General features: G+C 41.1%; 1 protein-coding gene across 3 annotated transcripts in view; it reads right to left on the bottom strand.

Annotated features, from left to right (window-relative positions):
• The window catches only part of lmo7b (LIM domain 7b), a 41,550-nt gene extending 16,364 nt beyond the window's left edge, over positions 1–25,186 (bottom strand). Inside the window, exons 1-14 of one of the 3 annotated variants that reach the window (XM_034679768.1) lie at positions 24,991–25,126; positions 24,767–24,861; positions 19,851–19,921; positions 18,462–18,531; positions 16,988–17,094; positions 15,950–15,980; positions 10,100–10,213; positions 9,875–10,022; positions 9,080–9,218; positions 4,765–4,796; positions 4,625–4,680; positions 3,230–3,378; positions 2,831–3,014; positions 2,110–2,709 (exon numbers count right to left, since the gene is read on the bottom strand). In XM_034679768.1, coding sequence (XP_034535659.1) covers positions 2,110–2,709; positions 2,831–3,014; positions 3,230–3,378; positions 4,625–4,680; positions 4,765–4,796; positions 9,080–9,218; positions 9,875–10,022; positions 10,100–10,213; positions 15,950–15,980; positions 16,988–17,094; positions 18,462–18,531; positions 19,851–19,921; positions 24,767–24,835 — 1,770 coding nt within the window. In that variant the 5' untranslated portion in view covers positions 24,836–24,861; positions 24,991–25,126. Of the gene's footprint in view, positions 1–2,109; positions 2,710–2,830; positions 3,015–3,229; positions 3,379–4,624; positions 4,797–9,079; positions 9,219–9,874; positions 10,023–10,099; positions 10,214–15,949; positions 15,981–16,987; positions 17,095–18,461; positions 18,532–19,850; positions 19,922–24,766; positions 24,862–24,990 lie in introns of all 3 variants that reach the window. The other 2 variants (XM_034679766.1, XM_034679765.1) reach the window with 2 other exon arrangements.
• Positions 25,187–26,718: the final 1,532 nt, after the last annotated feature.

Raw genomic sequence — 26,718 nt, 5'->3', positions numbered from 1 at the left:
GTCTGGACTCTAGGGGGGATTTCTTCAGCTGCCAAATTCATGCATCCTAAGCTCATAACATTATCCCCATAGAGTCCTTACACCAAAGATTTCTGTCAAGTTCCATCATTCATTCAGTTGTAATAAATGACCTTAATATTCAAATTGTGTCTCTCCTCATTGAACTGCATTACAAGCAGGTGCTGGTAAAACATTTTTTAACCAGCACCTGCTGATTACATTTTTTAAATCAGATATTTTTTTAGATGAGAAAATAGTCAGATTAAACTCTTGGGATATTTGAAAACCATGACCCATTCCTACAACATACTATTTTTTTCTTACCGTCAATGAATCCAAATCACACATCAATGAACCATCTCACTGCCCTGGGTGACAAAAGGCAGGGTGGTAGATTGTAAGTTGATGACACTGAATATCTGTATCTTTTAGTATTTCCGAAATCTCCAATACACACCTGTTTAAAGTTAAAATGTAGAATAACAAACTTGTAAATAAAAACATCCTGTTGGAGGTCTTGTGGGGAAAAGAAGGCAACCCATTACCATGTATTCTGGCAATACCCATTGCTCCGGAATGACTGAGCACCTTTTCCATAACGTTTTTAACTTGAATCCAAAGTGCCGATCCCTTTCAATTTTGAAACGCTCTATCTAGGTCTGCAGCCAGACAGCATTGAGGGCTTTTCCAAAAAATACATGTTCAATATTCTGCTGATATCAAGCAAGAAAGCACTCACGGGAAAATGGATGTCAGCAGATGCCCCCCACAGTTGAGAACTGGTTTGATGTAATCCATGATATTTTCATAGTGGAGAAACTCACATTTGCTTTAGGACTTCAACAACAGAAGTTTAAAGGTTGTTGGACACCTTGGACTACTTCTGCATCTTCACTAAACCCTATTACAACCAAACTCAAAATATGGACCTAAGACACTTCTTCCCCTTGAGTGTTCGCTACTTTTCATTTTGTTTTTTGTTTTCTTGAGCTACTACATTGTACATTGTTGTCAATACAAGTTTTACATGCAAGCAGCTAGACCCTGCCCCTTCATTTTTCCCTTTCTGTTATATATCTCACTATGGGTGGTAATAACAGGGTCCCAAGTTGTTCATTTGAGTTTGTACTGTGACACAAGTGACAACGCTGATTTTAATTAATCTGTTCACTGATCACTTTACAAGTTTTTTCAATTAAAAAAAATTTAAAAAATCATTTTTTTCTTTTCTTTCTTAGTATGTGATGATTTAAATCTGTAAGCTTGGATACAAGTTTACATGAGAGATCAGTAAAATAATCTAAATAAGCTAAATATTTTATTTTATTTTATTTATTTATTTTTTTTATGTTATTTTGTTTTATTTTTTTTATTTTTTTTTGTTTTATTTTTTATTTTTTATTTTGTACTTATTTTTTTAAATTTTTTTTTATCTTATTTTGTACTTATTGAAACTTCTTTCTTGATTGTACTTATGTCTGGGTTGCTGTAACAACTGAATTTCCCCCCCGGGGGATCAATAAAGTAATATCCTATCCTATCCTATCCTATCCTAAATAAACTATCGGTTAGCCTGAATGGGTACGTGGGTTTGTACATGTGCAGGTATGTTTTTAATTGTTTTCATGTAGGCGAGGGTATACACATATATATAAATGTATACGACAAAAGATCCTTTTTGTTTATCAATCCTGGCACACTACTTTTATTCCCAATGGCATTGCAGAGCTTTTAATTTTCTTTTACAAAGTATTTATTTCCCTCACCACAATTATCACCTCATAAGAATGTTTAGACAACTGTGTTATACCTGTTTGATGTATCTCTCTACTTTCTGGAAAATGCTTTGTTACTTTGAATGGCTGCAAATTTTGTTCTGAATTAAAAAAAAAAAAAAAAAAAATGCAGAATAACATGTAAAATGTAACTTTGTCAATACCAGGAAACTAGAGCTCGACCATGCTGGGATGCTTTAAGACTGACTGATATAAAAGAGACCTACCATAGCCCCTCTGCAAACAGCATAGTGTCCCTTACTGGAGTCTTCATACATGGGGAGCATTCGGTTCAATCAAAGAGCAGCAGAGCTTCAGATCAGGTCAAACTTACGTTACACAGTCTTGGCAGAGAGGACACTCTGGACTGCTTGCTCCCAAACGGTCTGGCAGTGATGGCAGAGGAGAGACGGGATGAGCCCTCAGACCTCCTGTATCCACGAGGCAGGCTAGCCGAGCCGGACCAAGACCCAGCTCTGGGGAAGTACTTGTAGCTGCCTGCACCCTGCTGCTGGCTCTGGCCCGTCTCCACAGCTGGTTCACAATGCGCCTCTTTCTGAGACTCAAGGTTCTGATGGGACGAATCCTCCAGAGGGTCGACTCCTGCTTGATGAGCTTCAGGGCCAGGAGCTGGAACTTTTGGAGTATTGTAAGAGGACACCCTGGTGCTGGTGGAGCTTGGTGTTTTGACCGGCTGTAGAGTCGTGGTTAGAGTGGAGATTTGGTTGGTGAAGACAATGCTGGAATGGGACATCTCAGGTGCAGGCAGGACTGGATTCAGGCAGCCCTGGGCTCTGACAGGGGTCTCGGAGCTAAAAGGACAGTCAGGAGTAGGTGTGGTGACTCCTGCTCCATCTGAAGCCAGGGAGGCAAAATGAGTCTCCTCTCCTGAGATGATCCCATCAGAGACCGGCATGGATCCACCGGATGACCCCTAACATTAAAAAGAAGTATTTTAAAGTTTTAAAAGTTGCATTTGTTGTTATTGAGTAAACATGAGCAGACACATTACCGCAGATCAGGGTCACACAAAACAGATCAAAATGTAGACTCACCAAGCCGTGGGATGAGGTCTGGGTGCTGAGAGGCGCTGTGGGGCTGTAATGTGCCTCAATGGCGTAGCTGCGGGCCAGTAGAGCTCTCGTACGCGGCTTCAGGTCCAAGCTTGAGGACTTTGAAGGAGGAGAGGTGGAGTAAGGACGGGGGGCAGGGTTGTGCCGGCGCGGCGACTGCTGGTCTCTGGGGAATCGGCGTGTAAGGAAAGAAGAGGCGATGTAATAATAGGAAGCAGAGACGATTAGGGAGGAGGTGTGGGGAGGGTGTCTTATTACATCAGGCCTCTGTGACACACTGAACACTTATCGAGCTTAGCAGCTTTTCATACAAACATGAGTTAAGTTCTTGGTGGCAACAGGAAGTTGAAGTTGTTTGTCAAATTTAAAGTAAAAGCATACCTCTTTAGCAGTCCACCTTGTGCTCCGTTTCGGTCAAATGAAAACCCGAGCCCGTTCACCATCTGGCTGATGACATGATCTCTGTCCTGAGACTTCCTACGGGAGTCAGACTTGGTGCTCCTGCGACGGTTCTTCCACTTTGTCAAGTCCTGAAAATAATGAAACCAAAGATAACACTTTTTTTAGTCCATTTAGAAATATATATATTTATTTATTTCAAATATCTTGAGAGACAAATAAAAAAATCAAGATTAAAACATATGGGCAAGCAAAGCAGCTGGTTATCACAGCTTATCACCCGGCGCTCTTACTGATCTTCCGGCTGTGTAAGATGCTTCATTCTGATTGGTCAAACCCCCATGACGATGGTTATTAACTTTCATTAACATGAGCAACGGCAGAGGCAAACTGATCACACGTCAAGTCAAATCAATCCACGGAAAGAGTTCCGGCACATTTTGCCTCTGCTTGTTGACACCATAGACCAGGGGTGTCCAAAGTACGGCCCGGGGGCCAATTGCGGCCCAAGGTCCATTTATTTATGGCCCCAAGCTTCCATCTTAAATTGTGTTATTAATAGCAAAGAATTTAATCACCTTCTGAATTATGTGTACATTTGCAGTTTCTTTCAAGCGCACAAACAAAACTAAAGTCAAGTCAGAAACGTCTCAAAAAGCTTCATATGGACTACCTGTCTAAAGCCAAAGCTCTGGGGATTCTGCAAGACAGCAGTAAAGAAGAAACACAAGAACTCTTAAAGTTGACAGGTTTTCAAATTCAAGTTTTTATCATGATGTGAAAATGTTCTTGATGAACACAAAAGGTCAGAAGACACAAAAGAGGACACAAGACAAGATCAAAATTATGAAATTGTGCAGAAAAGGCAAAATTTGGTGCATAAAATTTTTTCAGAACGCAGGAAAATAATTATTTTGTTCTTAAAATGTTGTCTGCTAGAAGATAACGTTTGCTAATGTTTACATGGCTTGTGGAGAACTGAGGACTTCCTAGTTACTGTTTTATTGTAAAAAAAATTTAAAATTGTTATTAAATAGATATTTCATATATAACTTTTAGGATTCCAAAGTCTCAGTAGGAGCCACTGACCCTGAGGTATTCTGACAACATCATATGTGGCCCTCTTTGAAAAAAGTTTGGACACCCCTGCCATAGACCATAGCTTTAAGCTGAGGATAAACTTCATATACGAGATTTAAATCAGCAACATCTTGACATCTACAAAAGTGCTCTAAAATTTGCAAACTTCATCTGTTGAAGAACACAGAAAACATGTATTTACTTATTTAAAAAGGGACAGTACATATTAATGACCATTAAAAGGGACCGTGCAACCTCACAAAAGGACTTGTTTTTGTTTGTAAACTTTAGACTCACATCCTGCCACTGAGCCTCGCTGTCCTTGCCGGCCACGCTGCACTTGCGTTTGTTGTCTTGATTCCACTCTTGAGCCATGCCAGCATCCAAGTCCTCGTGATCGTAAATGGTGTGCCCATCAGGAACTTTCCGTACGGGGTACATCATCGGGATGTCGCTCAGTGATTTGCTCCTGGTTCAGATGGATAAAAGTAGGACATGATAATAAATAATGGATACACAGACTAAAAAGAGATGACATTTAAAACACTGAAGTTAAAAATGTCACCCTGGCAGCAGATTTAGAATGATGCATGGGAGAAATTGCGACGAAAAAAAAAAAAAAAATTACACAAACATGCCATTTCAAAGTGACAAACTCCACAAGACAGAGCGGCGTGTTCCAGTATTTACAGCTGCAGCACATTCTGCACCCAAACAACACAATCCTGAGCAGAGTGTGAGCAGCGAGGAGCGAGCAAGGCGAGTAATGCAGAAGCACAACTGCGACAGATGTTGCTGTCTGAATAACACAACAGACATGAATTGTAACAAACAAATAGCAGCATGGTGGGCAGCAGAGGATGTCAGGTGTGACATTAGAGTAACTTACAGCCGCTGTTAGCAGGCGCTAAATCAGAGCTGTGACATCATTTGATCGAAGGAACCAGGACTGTGCTAACAAACACTCTTGCAGCCCGTCGTAAATTCTGCTGTCATGTCTCTGCCAAGGAAACTCAGAGGAGGACTCGACGTGCTCCATCTTTATGAAATGATGTTTGCAGCCTGATTTCCTCTGAATGCGAGACGAATAAACGAAAGCACAAGACGAAAGCAGCAAAACACCAGACCCAAAACTTTAGAACTTACCAAATCCAGCCAGGGTTGACCTGGAGTGGTCTCTCAGGTTTGACCTGGGTTTGATATGCTCTACACAACCAAAGAAACAGACAGACTGATCATCAGGGTCATGTTTCTGAGGATAAAACCACCTGGTTTCACATAGTCTAAAAGACCAAATAGATGTTGCATTAAAAAAAGATGACATGAAAGCTGAAATACAAACCTGCCGTCCATGCAGGAGACCGTGTCGTAAAGAACACATTTGATCCAGCTCAGTATTTTAGTTATTTTATTGAATCCACAGTGACACACTTTATTTTTTGCATGCTGTATTCACACAGAAAGTAAACTGGAAAGCATCTGTGCTGACGCAATACCACAATCCCGTTATGACTTTCAAAGTATGACACAACATGAGTCATCTGTTAAACCTTCATGAAGCATGAGTCACTCCGCTGAAAAGACCTCACATCATCTGATGAGAAAGAGGAGGGAGTAAACGCCAGGTAATCTGACAGGCAGTATTTAATAATCAACCAATTAGAAACCTTTCTGATATCCTGATAACTTCTTAAACAAACATCTACAGGACAGCATGCTGTGTTTGTGCTTCAGGACAGGTGCGTGTGTGTGTGTGTGTGTGTGTCCCGGCTACGAGAAACTTTTTAAGACACTGTTCTGAGGCTTTTTCCAGAAGCGGCAGAGACGTTTGGTATGGTAGCAGACATCACAAGACAGGAAATGAAATCCAAATCCAGCTCTTGCTCAGAGGAACCCAGAGCTTTATGGCTGCAGTCAAAGAAAAGGGAACAGGAGATGCAGGAAATGAGGAAAACAGGATTAACACAACTCAAAAAATGTCTTCAGAGGAGTGGGACGAAAATCAAAGGTTATGTAACGAACAGGTTTAGAGTGTGTTAAAGCAGCACTAGCTTGAAAACTAGGATTTAGTTTGCTGGTAGATTTAAGCTTCATTTAAAAACTAACTGTTGCTTTTGCTGACAAATATGGTCATGGTACATCATTATGTCACACAGAGCTTGTTTCCTTGTGGATTTAAGCAGAAAAAAATGGCACAATAACATCAGACTTCCACCAGATCTGTGTCCAGCAGGACCGCCGGACAGCTGGAGTCATGTGACCAAGGTTTTCCCGTGGTACCTACTGAATCAAGGATTCTCCTCTTCTCCTCATCCATGTTGTCTTTATTGTCCTCTGAAAACCTCTGACCTGTTGTCTCCAGGCCTGGCTCTGCTCATCAGGACGGTTTGTTGTTTTGGTAAGTGAAATACAATCTGGTGATACACAGACTGTTTTATTCTGAAAATTAACCCGATGTTTTCATTTGGTTTTGGCACCTGACTTCCTGTCCCGCTCCATCTGCTCTGTTGAGATTGATGAAGATGAAAAATAGAAGACCTTGTGATCCGGAAGGCTCAGAGACGCAGCCCGAACGCAACGGAGCGGAGCGGATCCAGTGGAAGTTAACACATTGACTAGAGTAGACACCTATCAGATCTGGTGCTGTGATGGATTGGAGATAGACCGGACACGGATCTGGTGGAATTTGGCCATTGCATTCTAAAGTTACCAAGAAGAAGAAGCTTTGCACATCAAGAGTTCAGAGAAGTAGAAACCTGCAGCATTAGTATTGCCTGAGTCTTCATGTTTTCACTGCTTTGCATCATGCAGCTGTAAAAATAAAAGCTGCAAACAGACCTCAATCTTTGCATTTCATGATACCACGGTCTTTTCTGGGAGCCAAGGTGGATCGTGCGCACGCGACTCTCCTCTTCAGGTGTCCAACACTGCGGTAAGAAGCGGTCAGAGTCATCGTTGGTGGAAGTTTGGCGACGCGTCTGTTGCACTCGCCGTAAATACAAGTCATCTCGGACCGGGTCAGCGTCGGTGTAATCGTCCTCTGAGTCTTCATCAAACAACGCTCGCAGGAAAGGATCATCGATGGGAGACTGAGAGGAGACGGGAACCTCTTCAGTGCTGTGGCAAAGAGTGGTAGACCCACAACTGTTTACTTCCCTTTAGGTAGATTGATTATATGAAGTCAGGATGATTTAAGTGTTAAAATGCTGAAGTTGGATGAGACGGTTAATGCGTGGGAGAAGATTTGATTGACTTGGATGGTTAGGTTCTCAGTTTCCAAGCAGAGGAGTAGTAGGTAGAGTATTTGAGCACTGACCTTCAGAAGTCTTAACACAGCAGCTCCATGCTGAATTAGTAGAATGAGCACAGAGATCAGAACCCCCCTGCATTCATCATCAAACACTGCACACTCATCCATGAATGAAAAAAAGACACAGCACAGACCGTAACAAATCTCTGACCTGCGGTGACTGTCTGAGGGGACAGCTGAAGTACTGCTGCCAAACAGACCCTGACTTGGTCTTGAGAGTAATGTTTCTATGGTAACTAGAGGGAAAACTGTGTAAAGACGGTGGCACAACAAGAGCTCGTTCAAAGGCCAGTTAGTTCTCCTTAACTCAGACAGGCTGAGCTACAGTCTGGCTTCAGATACACGCTCTGAAAAACACTTCAATCAATCATCTCATTCAGGTCTTCTAAAAAACATCCTCGCAGAATGAAAAGAGTGAACTTTAATATTGTAAACGTACAACCAGACGTCCCTCAGCTGCTCAGTACAGCTTAACAAAGTAGATCTGATGTAGTTTTAACAGAGAACAGATTCAAAAGGCTTAACTATAGTATGATAAATAAATCACCAAACTGTTAACTCATGAGTGTCCAAAACAAATTCATGTAAGACACTCTGAACTAAGTGAGGCAGAAAAGTCCTTAACTAATCTCTCCCTGTCTCTTATTTTAACTTTTCCTGTCCCATTAAAGTTATTAACCATAGACCTTTCCTGAGTCCCTGAGCTCCCTTGTCTTGTAGGTTTCTCTGAGTCGCTGCAGTGAATCCCTCCCTCTATCCCTCTCTCCAACTCAAATCTTAAAGAGCTCATAGTGCCCTATTAACCCTCTAGAACACTACGCTCCCAACATGCAGGCCAGCTCTTCGTACCTAAAGTCTCTAAAAGTAGTATGAGAGGTCCAGCCTTCAGCCATCAGGCACCTCTACTTTGGAATCATCTAGAAAAAGGCTTAGACTGTGGGGGAACTGACACTCTCTCTCTTCATCTCCCTCTATCCCTCTCTCCAACACAGTCTCAGCAGATGTGTGTCTAACGTGAGTCTGGTCCTGCTGGAGGTTTCTGCCTGTTAAAGTTTGTCCTTGCCACTGTAACTTGCTAAATGCTGCAAAGTGCTCTGCTCATGGTGGATTAGGATGAGATCAGACAGAGTCCTGTCTTTAAGATGGGACTGGATCTTATCCTGTCTTGATGTTGGGTCTTTGTTAATAATACATAGAGATTGGTCTGTGATTTGGGGCTACATAAATAAAGATTGATTGATTTAACCCAGCATTTAAGAGACAGACGTTAATTCCTGGTAATGTTTCTTAGAGTTACAATGATTTGACAGAGGAATAAAATCATTGTTTTTAGTTTATGGATGGTTAATCTCAAACCCTGCTTCATAAAGTCTTGTAGCAGCTATTGATGAGTGGGTTAGTAGCAGCAGGTAAACTCTGAAAAGCGATTTAATCTGCCGTACCTGGCAAGTACTCCGTTCTCCTCGTGTCCTTGTTTTCTCTGAAGGAGAGGTGGAGGGATGTAACCTTTGTTTTGCTGTGTAGAGGGCTGTGCGGTCTCCATCTTGAACACCTGCTCAGCCTCGGCGTCACTCCCACAACCTTGAGATGGCACACAGATAATAAATAAGCCACAGGAGTGACACGTTTGGAGATAAAGTGGAGGAAAACCCTGAGCTACAAAACAGAGAAAAACAAAACTTTTAGCGGAGGAGAAGCTTAAGAGGATGACTGAGTCTTCACACAGACGAGCCTCTAGTGAGCAATGTGTCAAATGTTTCACCCTCTTCCATCACCACAGTGTTGGACTCGCGACTGTTTATCACCCAGACCGAGCACGGCAGAGTGCAGAGTAATGACAAAATGAGTCAGAGGATCAGCACTTTTCAGAACCATGTTGATCCAAGAAAATCAGTTCAAATTGATCGAGTTTAAATTAAAGTCGATTAGGAGTCATTTTTCTTTCTCTGATTGACAGCAGCCGATGGATTAGAGAATGATTTTGAAAAGAAAGATGTCTCCCAGCGTAGCCAAAGCTGTGTTTCTAAGAAATCGATGTGAAAAAGGTCGGCGTGGACAAAGAGAAATAACTTTAGGAACTTTTACTGAATTAGAACAATGTTTAAAGCTGAAAGGAAAAAGTTGTAATTATTGACCGAACTTAACGACGACCATGTGAGATGAAAACTTTAAAGTCTCTGCTTTGTTTAGCACGAATCATTGGATTTAAGGAGACTGTACAGAAGGAGCAAACACACCTTCACTATTTGGGCGGAGGGCTCGGGAGTCCAGAGAGTCGATGCAGTCTACAGAGTTCTCCATTTTATAACTCGGCCTCTTCTGCAAGTTGTTCTCCTTCTCCTGCTCCCAGCCGTCTCTGAACACATTACCACCCTCGTCTAAAGCCTGGATTTAAAAGGGTAGAGTTAATGCAGACGAGAAATAAATAAACACAGGACTGTCATAAAGGAGATAAAGCTTACCTTGGACAAGGCTAACCCCAACAGCCCTTCGAAGGCCTTGAAGTTGAGCTGAGGGCCGGTGTAGAAGGCGTCAAGGTGAGCTTTACGACCTAACCAGTAGATTGTAATGAGAACCTGGAGAATGATAGACATATGACATATTAGAGCAAACAAAACATGTAGCAGTACACAACATAAAAACCTTCCGCCTCTCCATTTGCTAACTTCGATTTCTCTGTTAAGCCCCTCCCACCAAAAGATGCACCAATCATGCATGCTAATTGCTGCAACCTCATTCTTCTGTTCAAATCAGCAAGAAATGTTAAACTTTAAGGACAGAAATACTGACGTGACAGCTGATCATTCTACATCCAAAAAAAATGTTAAATGGTTTAAGCATGCGCCCCATGTACAGAGACGAGGGTCCTCGTTGCAGCGGTTGCGGGTTTGAGTCTCGGCCTCGATTCATCTGCTGCATGTCATCCCCGCTCTCTACCCCCCACACTCTCTTCAGCTGTTCCATCCATTAAAAAAGGCAAAAACGCCCCAAAATAAAACTTAAAAATATAAAAACGACATTATAAAAGCTGAACTCTCAGTTTCACACAGGTGAGCAGGGAAAGAGAGAGGTGACAACATAAGTCACTGGAAGCTGGATGATGCAAGTTAGGAAAGTTGCTGCGATTGGCTAGTTATGTGCATGCTAACTGTTTATACTAAAAATATATATATATATATATATACTACAAAGAGGCTGCGCTCACAGACAACACAGTTTGATGTAAGTTTCATGCAATGATCAGAATTTGTGATTTTGTCCCAAATTCTAATGAAATAATGTTGCGTACTGTAACTTTACGTTAGCTTACACGTGGCTTAAGAACAAGAAATATAAATTCATGGATAAGGATCTAGGATTGACACCATAGAAGGCAAAGCCAACATGGAAAATGTGTTCGAACTAGGGATGTACATTTTAATTATTCTCCGTGATCGATTTTTGGAAATGTTAACGATCAATTATCGATTAATTGAAAAAAACAACAACATTATTATTCTTACGTCAAAAACAATGCCAAATAGGTTGTTTTCCCCCTGAATTTTCTTTTCTACTGCAACAAAATGCATCTAACTGACGGGATTGAATACGAGTACATGTTTGACACGCAGAATATCAACGATCAGGCTCATTAAAATATTATCCGCGGACATAATCTTATAAACTGAAGGCTCATAATACTAACAGAAAAGTACTTCAGACTCACAGTGTCCAGTTTTCTGCCTACTCGTTCTTATTGAGAAAAATAAACATGTGTATTCAGTCAGGTGTCAGCCAGGAGCGCAACCGGGTCAGAATCAGTCCCGCTGGAGAAAAGCCCAGACGGCTCTGATGTTGCTGGTCTGTAAACGTAGCGTACCTGAATTTACCACCTGTCTGTTGCAGTTGTATCCAAAGGTGGAAATATCCTGTTTAAAGCTGTCAACCTTTGTGTCCGTGTTGTTGTTGGCAGCAGTTTTGTATTGATCCTCTTTTAAAAAGCGCACATGGAGACCTGACGCCAGCTGAGCGTCTTCGCTGTGCGCAACACCTTCAGTCAGCTGATTCACATCGAAACGTGCTTTAAACTTAAAACACCTCCCTGATAGATGAGTGTAATATGAGACCACATGATGTTTGTTCCACGTGACGGAAAATTGATAACAAAAATGTGTGTTTCGAGTAATTTCTTAATCAATTAATCGATAATCGATTAATTGTGGTCATCCCTCGTTCGAACCGTAGACTGTATAAAAAATGTACCTAGTATCCGTGATTTCAACCCTCCCGGGTGCCATATTGGAAATGTTGAACTCAACCTAACTTCATCCAAGCTAATGTGAAGTAAAGAGGCAGGCCTTTAGCAATTTTGATAACAGCTACAGGATGCCTGCCTGTCAATCAAGTCAGCCATGCCCTTATTTAGGCAAAGTTCGTAAGTTTAATATCAGCAAAAATAAGTTATAAAAAAATCACACCCCGTACAGTGTGAGCCGCGAGAGAAATTAGCTATTCAGACCTTAACTGTTTTTTTTTAAACCAGCCTGTAAACATGGACAGGAGGTTGCTTGGTTTGAACTAACGCTGCAAGCTTGTAAAGTGGCTGGTGTAGGTGGAGAGAGCTAGCAGTCTTAGAAATGAGCAGTGCAACGACAGAGTGGGGATCTCCACATGACAGTTTGTTATACAGAAATTAAAAGTCGACCTTATAATGCCAGGTCCCTACAGCACTTATACTAGGGATACACCGAATTGAAAATTCTTGGCCAAAACCGGAAACCGAAAATGAGGAAACCAAGGCTGCAAACTGAAAACCGAAACACTGAAAGAAGTTATTATGCCAATTATTAGTAAGGAGACCGGGGACAGTTGAAACATTTCACTCCTTGGATTTGAGATTAAGCCGTGCATTTTCTGTTTGTGTTGCACAGGCATTTTCTAGGCTCTTTATAAGCGGATAACAGATGCAGACATGTTGGCCCTTATCTAGACAAGCACGTACTGGCCGCGGTTTTTGCTTGTGTCATCACAACATTCTGTTTTGGACATGTTGTTTCGGTGATATAAGTCTTTCATTTTCGGTGGCCGAATTTTCGGTGCATCCCTAACTTATATTAATAAACCATACATAACAACAACAACAAAAAACAGGCACAGCTAACACAAACTCATCACATGAGAGTCTTCTCTTGGTCGCATCGTAACAACTGCAGCCTCAAAGAGTAACAAGTCTGTATAAAGAGACCAAAACAGGAAGGTGGCATCCCCTTGTGGCGCTGCCTGGTACTGCAGCAGTATTACAACAATTAGAGTCTGACTGTCAGAAGCTGCAACGACTTAATGAAACATGTCTAGTTTAAAACATCAGCTTAGAAAAATCCAGCGTTTAACATTTTAGTCACATCAAGCTTTAAGTTTAATTCTTAAACCACACTGATTGATACATCACTGAAAAATGACCTGCTTTCAAGAGGCATATATATTTGGTGAGCAAAAATGCTTGTGCAGATTTCATGGAAATACAGCCAACAGTTTCAGAAATACTAAAGGTCTGGATTAAAGTGGTGGGCTCATGCTCCAAATGCTAAATGAAGTGAAATTAGTCTGCCATAAACCAGACATAGGGAATTTATTTTTCTGTTCCAAAGACATGACACTGCCTCACAGCAAAAATGTTCGCCAGGCAAGATATTCAGAGACCCCTGAATAAAAACTTGGATCCTTAAACTGACAGTCTGTGAGACAACCATTAGTACAGACAGTGAGTAACAGTCTGTGAAATGTGGGCATCCAGCTGACATTTAGCGTTGTATTATTTCAGCAAGCAAAGACGCTTGGACAGGATTTACTTCTCATTTGCCTCAAGGCGAGGGATCGTATCTGAAGGCCAGGCGAGTACTGCCATGGATATCCCTGCGCAACACGGGCTGCTGCTCCATTTGTATTTTAACAAAGCCATCACTGAGCAGTCAGATAAAACCAGAATCCATGAAGGGCCCTAAGAGATGATGGAATTGACTAAATATTTAACAGCACAAAGCTACCTCGATGAAAAGATGGGAGTTTGGAGCGGTGATAAATGCATCTAGATAGATTCCTCATTATGCTTCATCAGTATCTGTGTGAACACGACAGGTCAATAAAACACTGAATACAGACATTATCTCACAGGCCTGCCGTCATTACAGTGAAGTAAGAGCACAACTCGTACACGGGTTGCTTTTTGTGAAATAATACAGGGGATGTCTGAGCAGCATACGTGTGAAAACAGACTGCCGACTCTCCTCGTTTGTTTCGATGTTAGCTTGCTTTGAATGATGAACAAATGCTGTTTATAAAAGCTTACATGATGCCAGGAAATCATTACACAGCATGAAACACATAATCACAGGTTAATCCTGTTTAATGGCATCATTTCAGTCTTAGTGAATTATCTAGAAAACCCCCAAATCACTCATCAGGTCCTGTCCACAATAATTCACATCAGTGTCGCACAAAAGGATTTAGATTTGGAGGGTGTTGTTTGTTTTTTAAAACACTAATTAAAATGATTAAAACAAACAATATTCTGCTGCAGCGAAAAACTATCCAACATTTTATTCTTGACACAAAGCTGAGAGAGTTAATTATCTTCACAGCAGAATGTAATACGACAATAAAAATGGCAGTTTTGTTCACCTCTTTTGAGAATTTTAGATTTGTTGACGCGCCAGACTCCAGCTGCTACAAATACTACTATCCATCTCACCACCATCATGTCTCTCACTTCATCTCCCTCTATCCCTCTTTCCAACTCAAATCTTAAAGAGCTCTAGCCCTCTAGAACACTACGCTCCCAACATGCAGGCCTGCTCATCGTACCTAAAAACTCTTGATGTGGTATGGGAGGTGGAGCCTTCAGTTATCAGGGCTCTCTCCTTTGGAATCATCTACCAGTCAGGGCCCAGAAGGCAGACATCCTCTATACTTTTAAGTGTCGGCTTCAAACTTTCCTTTTTGATAAAGCTTATAGTTAGAGCTGGCTCAGGCTTGGACCAGTTCTTAGTTATGCTGCTATAGGCTTAGACTGCCAGGTAAACTGACAACCTGGGATCCTGTCTTTCCCTCTCTCTCCTCTCTCTCCTCTCTCTGCCTGTCACTTACTTTAACTCTTCCTGTCACATTAAAGTTACTAACCATAGACCTTTCTGGAGTCCCTGAGCTCCCTTGACACGTCCACAGCAGCAGGCCGACTACGGCAGAGATCCAGAGGGACCTACGAGACAACTACTACTATCTGTCTCACCACTGTCATCTCTCTCTTCACCTCCCTCTATCCCTCTCTCCAACACGGTCTCAGCAGATGTGTGTCTAACATGAGTCTGGTCCTGCTGGAGGTTTCAGCCTGTTAAAGGAAGTTTGTCCTTGCCACTGTAACTTGCTAAATGCTGCAAAGTGCTCTGCTCATTGTGGATTAAGATGAGATCAGACTGAGTCCTTTCTGTAAGATGGGACTGGATCTTATCCTGTCTTGATGTTGGGTCTTTGTTAATAATAGAACATAGAGTACGGTCTAGACCTGCTCTGTTTGGAAAGAGTCTCATACAGAAGCTGTCAGTTTGACTGTTATCCGCTCTCATTGTAACAGCATGATGTCAACACAACACTTAGCTCTGCCTTACAACTTCTACATTATCGTACATTATTCAACAAATCTGCGTTCATTATTTGTGGATCTAGGTCGAGAGCTGTGAAAGAAAAAAGACACTGGACTTTATTTATCGGGAATTGACCCCAATTGGTGAAAGAGAAAAAAGAAAGAAAGAGCTCTCTGACAAACAGCCTCATTACTGGCTCCAAGTTGTCAGCTATTGTGTGATTCAAATGAGGCTTTGCAGATAAACTCATCAACTTTGAGAACATGTTACATACCAGCAGTGCACACAAGCGTGCACACATGCAGGACTCACACATTCAACACACACAAATATACCATGTTTGGAGCAATGCGTTTACAGATACAAGAAAGGCATGCTGAGAACAGACGGGACTATATTTTGGTACACACTGTGATGTTTAATGTTTGAGTTTGGGGCTCAAAGTAAAATTCAATCAGCAAAACAACCCCCTCGATCATCAGCATGCCGATCCTGGCTTCAGAAGCAGAAACCAGTGTGCCGCTAATACCAGAACCTGATATGTGGGTAGATTTAAAAGGCATTTACAAGGGTTGCTGGAGCAGGACGAAGCTCTCCTACATTTTTAAAACTCTTTAGCCAAGAGAAGCAGTGAGTAAAAATATGAAAACAGTGGAGAGGGAGAGTAAACACGGTAATCAACCTGTTCAGACTTACATTTTTGAGCCTCCTGTTGCTTTCATCTCGTCTAAAACAAAAAAGGAAAATCAGAAATGGATATAAATAAACACTTGTTGCTCATAAAGTGACGCACTTCACAGTATGAGTGCACACACAGTTATAAAACCAACATGGCATTTGTTCTGTAAAACATACAGCTGTTTGAAAACACAGTGATGCTTAAGTTGTCTCATTTGCAAAGCTGTACTAATCAGCTACTTTTCAAACTTTATAGACAGCGGCGATAAACCTGAATAAATCAGCAGCTTGTCAGGCGAAGTTAATATCTTCATAAATGCAAAGCAGCTGTGAAAGTCATCCACAAACTGTAAACCTTTTATTAGCACAGGTGTTACAACAGAAACACCTTAAATGGGCCCAGACACAGACGATACAGAGCGAATATTACACACATTCTGGATATGTATTTTAAAGTGTTTGTCGACTGATAATGTGTTAAACAAGAAGCAGCTGTAATCTTAAAACACTTAGAATCCCCTTTCTGATCGAGAAAGCTCTTAGTTATGCTGCTATAGTCTTAGACTAACACACTGGGATCCTGTCTCACCTCTCCATCACTAACTTTAACTCTTCCTGTCTCATTAAAGTTACTAACCATGGACCTTTCTGGAGTCCCTGAGCTCCTTTGTCTCGTAGGTTCCTCTGGATCTCTGCTGCTGTGGACGTACCAGACTCCAGCTGCTACAACTACAACTATCTATATCATCACTGTCATCTCTCTCTCTCTTCACCCCCCTCTATCCCTCTCTCGGTCTCAGCAGATATGTGTCTAACATGAGTCTGGTCCTGCTGGAGGTGTCTGCCTGTTAAAGGAAGTTTGTCCTTGCCACTGTAACTTGCTAAATGCTGCAAAGTGCTCTGCTCATGGTGGATTAAGATGAGATCAGACTGAGTCTTATCTGTAAAATGGGACTGGATCTTATCCTGTCTTGATGTTGGGACTTTGATTGACTGGAATTTCCTGATTAAAATGTTTAAGTCTCTAGAGACGCATCTAGAGAGAAAAAAACTGACCTGAGTGTAGCACGAGTGGATAGGTCCTGCAGGTCTCCTGGATGAAACAGCTGAGAGACATTTAGCCCCAGTTTCCCGCAGGCTTTGAGAAAGACACTCACATTATCCTGGAGGTTTAAGATGACACAGACAACAAAATGAGAGCCGAGTGTAAAGAAGCCCTTTAGGTATTTGATACTAACAGATTTATCAATTATTATCCACAAGTATGCTAAAGCTTTAAAAAAATTTCAGACATTGTGAAATGAGATTGGTTGATACATAGTACTCCTCCTACTTTTGTTCCAAGACTGCAAGATGAGGTTTCTTTACTGCATTCAATGCGAATTGACATGTCGAAGTTAGCAACCTTTTGCAGCAGATTTAATCAGGTGTCACCAATGATCATCAAATGTAGGTGTGTAAATGTTGTCTGTAATTATTAAACCTGCTCTGCTGTGACATTACGCTCATTTAAAAGATATCTACCTTGAGGAAAAACACCTGCCTGCTCTAGCTCTGTTAGCAGCTAGCTAAGTAGAAGTGATCAGAAAGAATCTAAGTCCAGGACATGACATATAATTTAAACCCAGACAGCTGCTTTAGTGCATCAATTTTGGCTTATACTTTATTGTTAGCAGTGTTTTTAATGGATTTTAACACAAATGTGTGCTCTCTCTCTGAAACAGGAGGGTCACCTGGATAATTTGTTGGCATGCTCTAGTGGCAAAGAGGCAAACTGCAGGATGTCAACAAAAGTGATACAAAAATAAAAGCCTTGTTTTTAGTTTTAAGAAAAGAAAAAACACTGATTATAACTTTGTCCTGGTTCAAACTTGTTAAATATTCTGTGCAACAATTAATATGAACAGAAAATTTACTTTTTTTTTTTAAATTGCATAATGTTTAATGTTAAGGACAAACAACAAAAAGCCTGCACTTTTGCAAGCGATAGAAAATCCACATAGAAACAAACACAGTTGTTCAGTGTCAGCACTAATATTGAAGTATTATTGCATAGGTTCAAACATGCAAAAAAGACAGCAGCATGGTCCTTTAGGCTTTCACATAACTGCTGATTCTCTGCTGCCTCTCACACCACCCATCCCCCATAACTCCAGCACCCACTGTTAGGGCTTCGTATATTTATTGCCCTCTGATGAGAGGCTGCAATTGATCTCTACCTGCCCTTGCTCTGGGCAGTTTAGGCAATTATACTTGTGTGGCGCCTTCCAAACACAGCCAGCAGCCCAAACTAAAAATCAACATTTGCATTCATGACCGATAAAAGAAAAAAAAAGAAGCCTTTACATATTCAGCAGCAGGATTGTCACACTGTCTCTCACAGCCTTTAACAGGAAACCACAATGCGTGTCAAAACTTCCTGGCTAGCAGGTGCCATCTTATTCTCTTATGTAATGGTTTTATACACAGAAACAATCACATTACATTTGCCTTCAGGACTTTATATATACAGGACTTTAAGAGCACTCACCAGGCCAGCGATGGGAGTAGAAAGCCTGTTCACCCTCTTAATGATTCCAGGTTTCAACTGATTGATCAAACTGTGACAAAACAAAGAAAACAAAGAAAACAAATCCAGTATTTTAACACATCCAAAAGACATGAAGCTGAACAATCTGTTACAAGTTAGCAAGATAAATAAGCTTCACTTAAATGATCTCTAATTGTTACCCAGCTCTCTCACTGATCTTCCTGTTGTGCAATATGTTTGATTCTGATTGGTCGAAACCCCTTGACTACGGTTATTAACTTTCACGAACATGAGCAACACCAGAGACAAACTGATCACACGTCATGTCAAATCAATCTATGGAAAAGAGTTCTGGCACATTTAGCTTCTGCTTGTTGACACCATAGACCGTAAGGTGAGGTAAAACTGTTAGCTTACGTTAGCATCAAAACAATGTTGCTAAAACGTGAGCTTCAGTTAGCATGCTAAATCGGCAGGCTAAACACAGACTGCGTAAATAATGGACGTAGTATCCGTGACGTCACCCATCTGTTTCTGAAGCGCTGTTTTGAAGACAATCGTCTGCAGCAGCCATATTGGAAATGTTGAACTCAACATAACTTCTGTCGAGCGATTGTGACGTAAAGAGGCGGGCTCTGAGCCTCCTAGCTAACAGATACAGTGTTCCCTGTCAGTCAAGTCAGCTGTGCCTCTCTTTGGAAGACTCCTAATTATAATATCTTTGAAATTGCCCACGTTATGAAAAAAATTCACCCCCCGTACAATGTGTGCCGATAGAGAAATGAGCTGCCCAGACTACACTCATTTTCTGTACCAGGATGTAAACGTGTATTTCTGCTGTAAAGATCGGCTTTTTTGAATTTGTGTGCATGTGGTACTTCCGGAGGCTGCCTCAAGCGGACACTTGATGAACTACAATTTTTAATACCTCTGCATTGGCTTCAACTGTCGTGGCTGGAGGTTGCTGCTTAGCTAAACAACACAGACATTTTCATATTGGATCCTGTTCAGCATTATTAGCAAAGAGCGGAGCAGGTGAGAGAAACTTAAACCATGAGCGGTGGTGATGATAGCAGCAGGGTTCAAAGTTGTGACATTTGCCTTGTTTATTTTTAAAGGTGTGTGAACCGCAGAGCTCAGAGAAGAAGGAGAGCTGAATGAGGTCAGTTTCATGTTAAATCGACCACAACAGGCAGATAATAATCCATCAACATGGAATCACTGGGAGTACTTTTATTTGACAACGTGTTTGTATCTTAAATTAGTAGCCAGGTAATAAGTAGAATAATGTACGGCTGGCAGAAGCAAGACCCTGCTGTGTGCCAACCATACATTATCCCTAACATAAAGCATGAAAAGAAACAACCATGTTTGAGCGTCATTACTTACTCGCACAGCAGGACTCCGTTCTCTAAGGCGCCCCGGAAGTCGTTACAACCAAAGGATTTACCGGTCACTTCCTAAAAACACCAACAAAACAATTCAGCATGAGCATGAGGGCTGTCACAATGTCCACAACAATGTCGGATGAACAAAGAATGGGGGCTGATGTGATAGAGAGAGGGGCAGTATCAGAGGAATGAAAGTTTATGATATGCTGCAAACTTTCCAAACACATTGCTCCAGTCTGCTGACTGCTCCGACGCTCCAGTGATGACTGTCAGTGAAGCTGGCTTAAGGCAGACAGTGGTAGAGTCATGTTAAAGCTCGCCCTGCTGGCTGAGACGCTGGGGTGAACTGGAAATATACTGAATAACTGACTGAGGAAGATGTACAAGCAAGACTGGGCTCATGAATTTTAAAATCTCAAGACTGAGCTGAAACTTTGTGGACATTCTTCTTGTACATGCACACACAGCTATGTGCACATCGAAAATAACAGTCCATCCATGTGGAGAAATGTTGCTAACTTGTATATTTTTCACAACAAAATTAATTGTGAAAAAAAAACATATATATTCCTCTAAATGTGATAAAAAAAAAGTGACTTCAAAATTCACTCTACATTTTTATGACGTTTTGGAGCCAAATGTGGATAATTGTAGCTGTTATTTTTCAGTGTGCACAACTTTACAAACTGCGCCCCATACACAACAAGACAGCAAAATAATCACACAGCAATCATAAATTATTCAATTCCAGGCTATGCAAAAAGGAATGTAATCAGGAAGTAGATGTAAACATAACTTATAATGATGACAACCTGCTGTTTAATGTTTTGCAGGATGATAAGGTGAAGGCTAAATGAATTTGGATGTGTTATAAACAGATTACTGTTGGCAAATCTGGTATAAATCAGCCCCAAACTCCTGAAGGCTGAGCTATAAATACAATTAGCCTAAACAACTGATGAATACTCTAACATCTCCACAATGACTAGGCTCAACTGTTCTCCATGTAAAAATAAACACAGAACATCTATCAAGCAAACCAATGGGCCATTAAAAGAATGTATGAGGACAAACACTCCCACGTAACAATCCAAAATATGTTTTTGGGCGAATCAAAGAATACAACACCTAAATGAATTAACAAGGCAGAGGCAAGCACAAGGCAAGAGGGCTCTGTAATGAGGCCATAAAAATGGGGCTATTACAGTTCGGCTCCACAACGAACACAGGGCCCCAAAAGGCCATTCTTCTCACTAATTAGTCCCCCCAGGAATCCACCATCCCTATTCGTTCTTGGTAGATCTGGGCAGCGGGCATGGAACGAATGCTTCACAGCGAATCAGACAAACAATGCAGCACCAGGGTCAACACAGCAAAACACAACATGTGGTCTACTTTACAAAACTTCACTTTGTCATTTCAGTTAATATATGCTTCTTTTGACACTGAAGATTTAAGAGACTTCAAATTAATGTCTTTTAAGTGATACAGCTTCATTTGTTTCCCAAAAGAATCAACAAGGAAATTATCTGAAATATGATCAGTGTAATGAGCTTAATCACCTGGTTTCTGCATGAACTTGTGAAAGTGATATACAATTTAAAGATGATGCAGTGTTTTAATGAACCAATCTTCAACCACAACCCCAATTCAAAACAGTTGGGACACTTCATCAAATTCTGTTTTTATTAACATTTTAAGGTTTGCAAATCCTCCAAACATATGTTTAATCTATAACCTTATTTATTATTTATAATGTTCATCTGCATTCTGGCTTAGGCATATTCATTTATGTCTTTTAATAATACTTTTATACTTCTTGTACAGATCGGATTTTTATTTAGAATGGGACATTTTGGTTTCTATATTCATGGCCTTTTATGTATTTATGTTTCAATCACCATGTCAAATTCCTTGTGTGTGCGAGCTCACTTGGCAAAAAAGCTTTCTTGAATCTTAAATTAAAAATAGGGCAAGGGGGGCTCTGTTGGACTAGCTGTCTAAGCGTGTGCACCATGTACAGAGGCTACAGTCCTCATTGCAGCGGTCGCAGGTTCGACCATTTGCTGCATGTCTTCCCCCACTCTCTGCTCTCCACATTTCCTGTCTCTCTCCATTTGTTCTTTCCATTAAAACAGTGAAAATGCCCAAAAATATAACTTTAAAGAAAATGAGTGCAAAGACAACATATGACATTTTGAAACTGAAAAACATTTTACAGAAAATGTATGCTAATTTTTATACTTGACACCAGCAACAAGTTTTCAAAAAAGTTGGGACAACACTGTAAAAGTTAGCCAACAGAAGCCACTAGTTTCTGGAATTTTAAGAGACATTTTGTCTCATTCATACCCAATATAGGTTTGGGTTCATACTCTTCATTTCCTGATTCATCAACTGTTTTGAAGGGGTAAAAAGTCTGGAATGCAGACAGGCTGGTCTAGCACCTAGACTCTTCTACTACTGAGCCTTAGTGTTGTAATATGTGCAGAATGTGGTTTTGCACTGTATTGCTGAAATACAGTATCCGTCAAAAGTTTGGGAACACATTCTCATTCAAGGGTTTGTATTTATTTTAACTATTTGAAACACTGTAGATTAATACTGAAGACATCAAAACTATGTAGGTCTGCCTTGAAAAAGGCATCGTCTGGATGGCAGCATATGTTGCATCAAAACTTGTGTTATTTAGCATTAATGTTGCCTCCCCAGATGTTTTAACTACCCATGCTATGGGCACTTACACAAAACCCTGACACCATCAGAGGATGCTAGAAAGGGAGGGAGCAGCATCCATGATTTCCAAAAACAAAGTCAAATTTTGATTTATCAGACCACAGGACAGTTTCCCACTTCCCCTTAAAGTGACTCAGGCCCTGAGAAGTCGCTGACATTTCTGTATCACAGCATATTGTCCTCTTTAATGGACTTCCCCCTCTACCTTTCAACAAATACATAAAGAGACTACAGAGCTGCAGCAGACCCACCAGAGCAGCCTTCCTAAAAAGGAGTAAAATCCTGGACTTGTTACAAAATTTGCATTTAAGAGAGTCACCAAATCCTGATTAATTCAGCAACAAACCTGCACTCATGTCTGATTCTTTGCATGTTTTGCCACTGCCAAATTTGTGTTTTACTGTATCTAGCTGTACTTAACACATCTTACTTTCTTATTTTGAACTACTGTTTTTAATATTTTATTCTCTCAAAAGCTCTTCTAGGGACAGGTGTTGCAAGTTAGCATTCGCTGCAAACACTATGATACTAGCATGGGATGGTTGTTCTCCTAACAAATAAACCATAATTAAATAAGCTTTAACCTGCATTTGTGGAAGCAATGGAACTGTGTTCACAATAGCTTTTGGAAGTCAATTTGAGCTCATCCAGTGACTTCCACTACAGAGTCATGTCTGCTTTTAATGCAGTGCGGCCTGAGGGGCCAAAGATCACAGCCAGCCAGTATTTTTTTTTTGGCCTTGACCCTGTTGTGCACAGATTTATTTTGATATCATATACTTAACTATATTATGTGGTGATTGGATAAAACAAGACTTTTATACGTGTCACTTTGAGCCTTTAGGAGTTTGAAACCACTTGAAAAAGTACAGATCAACTGATGGATTAAGTGACAATAGAAAAAAATAAGTGGAGGTCTAGTTCAATAAGATAAACAAATATTACATTTAGAAGGAGCACTCTACTGAAACCCATGCAGACTATTTTTCAAGCTTTGCACACAAACACTAAGTAACCTGTTTACTTAATGCAAAAGAGGCCAAACCATTTTTATTACAACCACAGTAAAGTAGGTATTGAGAAAAATGCACATTTGCTATCAGTACTGCACTAATGATAAACAGCAACCATTTGTGGATGTTTTTATACACAGGTGCTTATTACCCTGCAATCTGTAACAGTGAATATTAGTGCTAACACATTCCCAATTTTGCCTGGCACAAGGAAAAGCTTATGACACCATTTAGAATTACCTTAAAAGCAGCCTGCCTTGCCTCTCTCCCAACACACAAAAACACAGACCTCATCAGTGTTCATCCAACCTTTCATCTGTCAGAGCAGGAAAATAAAGGAGTAAAATTGGCACAGGCTCGCCGCCAAGAGAGCCCTGGACAGAATTCTCATAATGATCCACTCAGACACAATCGACATTAATGGTCCCATTTAGAGTTGGTCAACATTCAGCTCATGCAGTCTACAAGTTGTACTCATCAGTTCTGGTTTAAGGATTGCAGCTGCGTCTGTGTTTGGACATGAGGAAGCAGGACCCTGCTTTCGCTAGAAAACCAAATCCTCCCTTCACAATGTGAGCATAGAACAACCTGTCTACACCATGCACTGATCACATTAACCACAGCATGTGTGCAGGGAGCTGACTGATCACAGATAGACACATGAGCAAGCCTAGCAAGGGGGACAGGAACTGAAGAACAGACCTGAGAGTGTTTCCTTTAAAACATTACATAATTATATCTGCCTGTTCTCCACGTGAAGCTCTGAGTCCTGCAGTCAAATCATCTTTTATCTGCACCACCACTAACAGATCCTCACAGAGTGTGCTCTGTGTCCGCAGGCAGACACTCACCTGAGTCTTATCAAGGTGATTTTTGCATTTTAACTCAAGATAAGTCAGAATGTTCCTCAGTTTGGTTCCTGGACATGAGCTGTTTCTAACAAGTGAAAGACCTGATGATACAAACAATGGACAAGAGATGTTTCATGGCTGAGGTGGCTGCCAATGCCACTTGCTAATAGGAGACATGTCTCCACAGGAGGGTTCATTAAAAAGGGACTGGATCTTCATGGTTACTTTCACATTACAAGAGGAAGAAACACTAATAGCCTCTCATTTCTGAACCTGTGAAGATAATGTAAAAGAGGTGAAGGAGGAGTGTATACCTCAATCCAACGTTGAGCCTCAGTGAAGGCGTCTGCACAGCTGACACTGGTCTGCTGGCGCCACTCCATCTTTAACTTCTGAACGAGCAAAGACTCTAATGAAGAAGAGAGAAGACACACTGATGATGTGCACCACGGAAGCCGAAAGCACGACAGAAACCACATCCAAACTCATCAAATGAATTCTAACAAGAAGAGGAAACGCGTAACATGTGAACTCGTACCTGTGTTTGTTGAGTCACCTGTGCGCAGCTCCTCACCGGAGAGAGTGTCCCGCTAATTGATGTCCACTTCATGAGCAGACACTTCTGTATCAAACTTTCCATCACTCACATTCTGCTCATTGGCTAAAAGGGAGAAGAAACCCCGCCCACTCCAATACTTCATGCAAACTTTCTGCAGAGAAACGAAACCGAGTGGAACCGAGTGCAACCGAGTGTAACCGACCGGATGCAATGCCTCATATCCCCCTGGTGACCTGCTGGAGTACGACACCGTGTTCAGAGACCCTCAAATGGACTGCACACAGAGTTTGCAGACAGAACATGTTTACTCAAGCACCTACAGTGGCGTAGTCCTACTGTTTTAAGGGCAGGGGCGATAACTTAAAAAAAGGGCCCCTCCTTTCAAACCCCTGGTACCCACAGTTTAGGGTGAATTTAATTGTATTAACCCTCCTGTTAAGTTTGTTTCTTAGGGACAGCAATAATGTTCATGGATCAACTTGATCCGGGGCATGTTGAATTATCCAGAAGTGTCAGAACTCAAAAAAATCCAAATAGACATTTTTTATTTTCTCATTATTAATTCCAGTACTAACCATTTAAATCAATATTTAGTGCAATGGTGTTCTTTAATCCTCACAGATCATGGTTCAATGAGGATAACTCACTAGTTTTTTAATGAAAATTCATGTTAAAGCTTCTTTTAATGTACATTTGAAAAACCCAATTATAAATACAATAGTTTTACATGACAGAGATTATTGTTTATTTCATTCATTTCAGATGTTTATTTCACCAACTCAAGCAAACAGAACCAGAACAGAACCAAGTCAAAACCAGAACCAAACTCAAGTAAACAGAGCCAGAACCAAATAAAACAAACCGAACCAAAACCAACTCAAGCAACCAGAACCAGTACCAAACTCAGGCTAACAGAACCAGAACCAATTCAAGCAAACAGAACGAGAACCAAACTCAAGCTAACAGAACGAGAACCAAACTCAAGGAAACAGAACCAGAGCCAACTGAAGCAAACAGAACCAGAACATAACTGAAGCAAACAGAACCAGAACCAGAACCAGAACCGAACTCTAGCAAACAGAACCAGAACCAGAACCAAACACAAGAAAACAGAACCAGAACCAAACTCAAGCAAACAGAACCAGAACTGAACTCAAGGAAACAGAACCAGAACCAAACTCGAGCAAACATTATTAATGTCTTCAGTGCAGGTTGGCATTGAGAAAAATCAGATGTCTCAGCTTGGATGGGCTGATCCAATTTCCCCCTCTCAGTGAGTATTTGCCCGGTCTTCGAGAAGACTCTCCCGGAACGAACAGATGTAGCCACGATACACAGCCTCCCCTCCATCACCTGTATCCTATATCCTCATATGCGATTGGCCGCATGGTCTACATACTCACCAATCAAAACAAAGTTCTGCTGTGAGCAGAGCTGGGGCTGAGCACTGTGAGTTCTAAGTAGCGAAAGGAAAAAACTGGGAGCCGGCTCTCTCTCGATGCGGGCCGGCTCTTCTGATTCACTGTAAAGCATCGGCTCAGAGCCGAAAGGGTTAGGGTTATGAATAGGTTAGGGTTAGGATTAGGGTTAGGGTTAGGGTTAGGGTTATGATTAGGGTAAGGGTTATGGTTAGGGTTCAGATTAGGATAAGGGTTTAGATTAGGGTTAGGGTTAGGGTTAGGGTTAGGGTTAGGGTTAGGGTTAGAA

Source organism: Notolabrus celidotus, chromosome 3, assembly GCF_009762535.1.
Source record: "Notolabrus celidotus isolate fNotCel1 chromosome 3, fNotCel1.pri, whole genome shotgun sequence".
Taxonomy (NCBI): domain Eukaryota; kingdom Metazoa; phylum Chordata; class Actinopteri; order Labriformes; family Labridae; genus Notolabrus; species Notolabrus celidotus.
The sequence above is the reverse complement of the archived record's forward strand: the minus strand, read 5'-3'. Positions and strand labels throughout refer to the sequence as shown.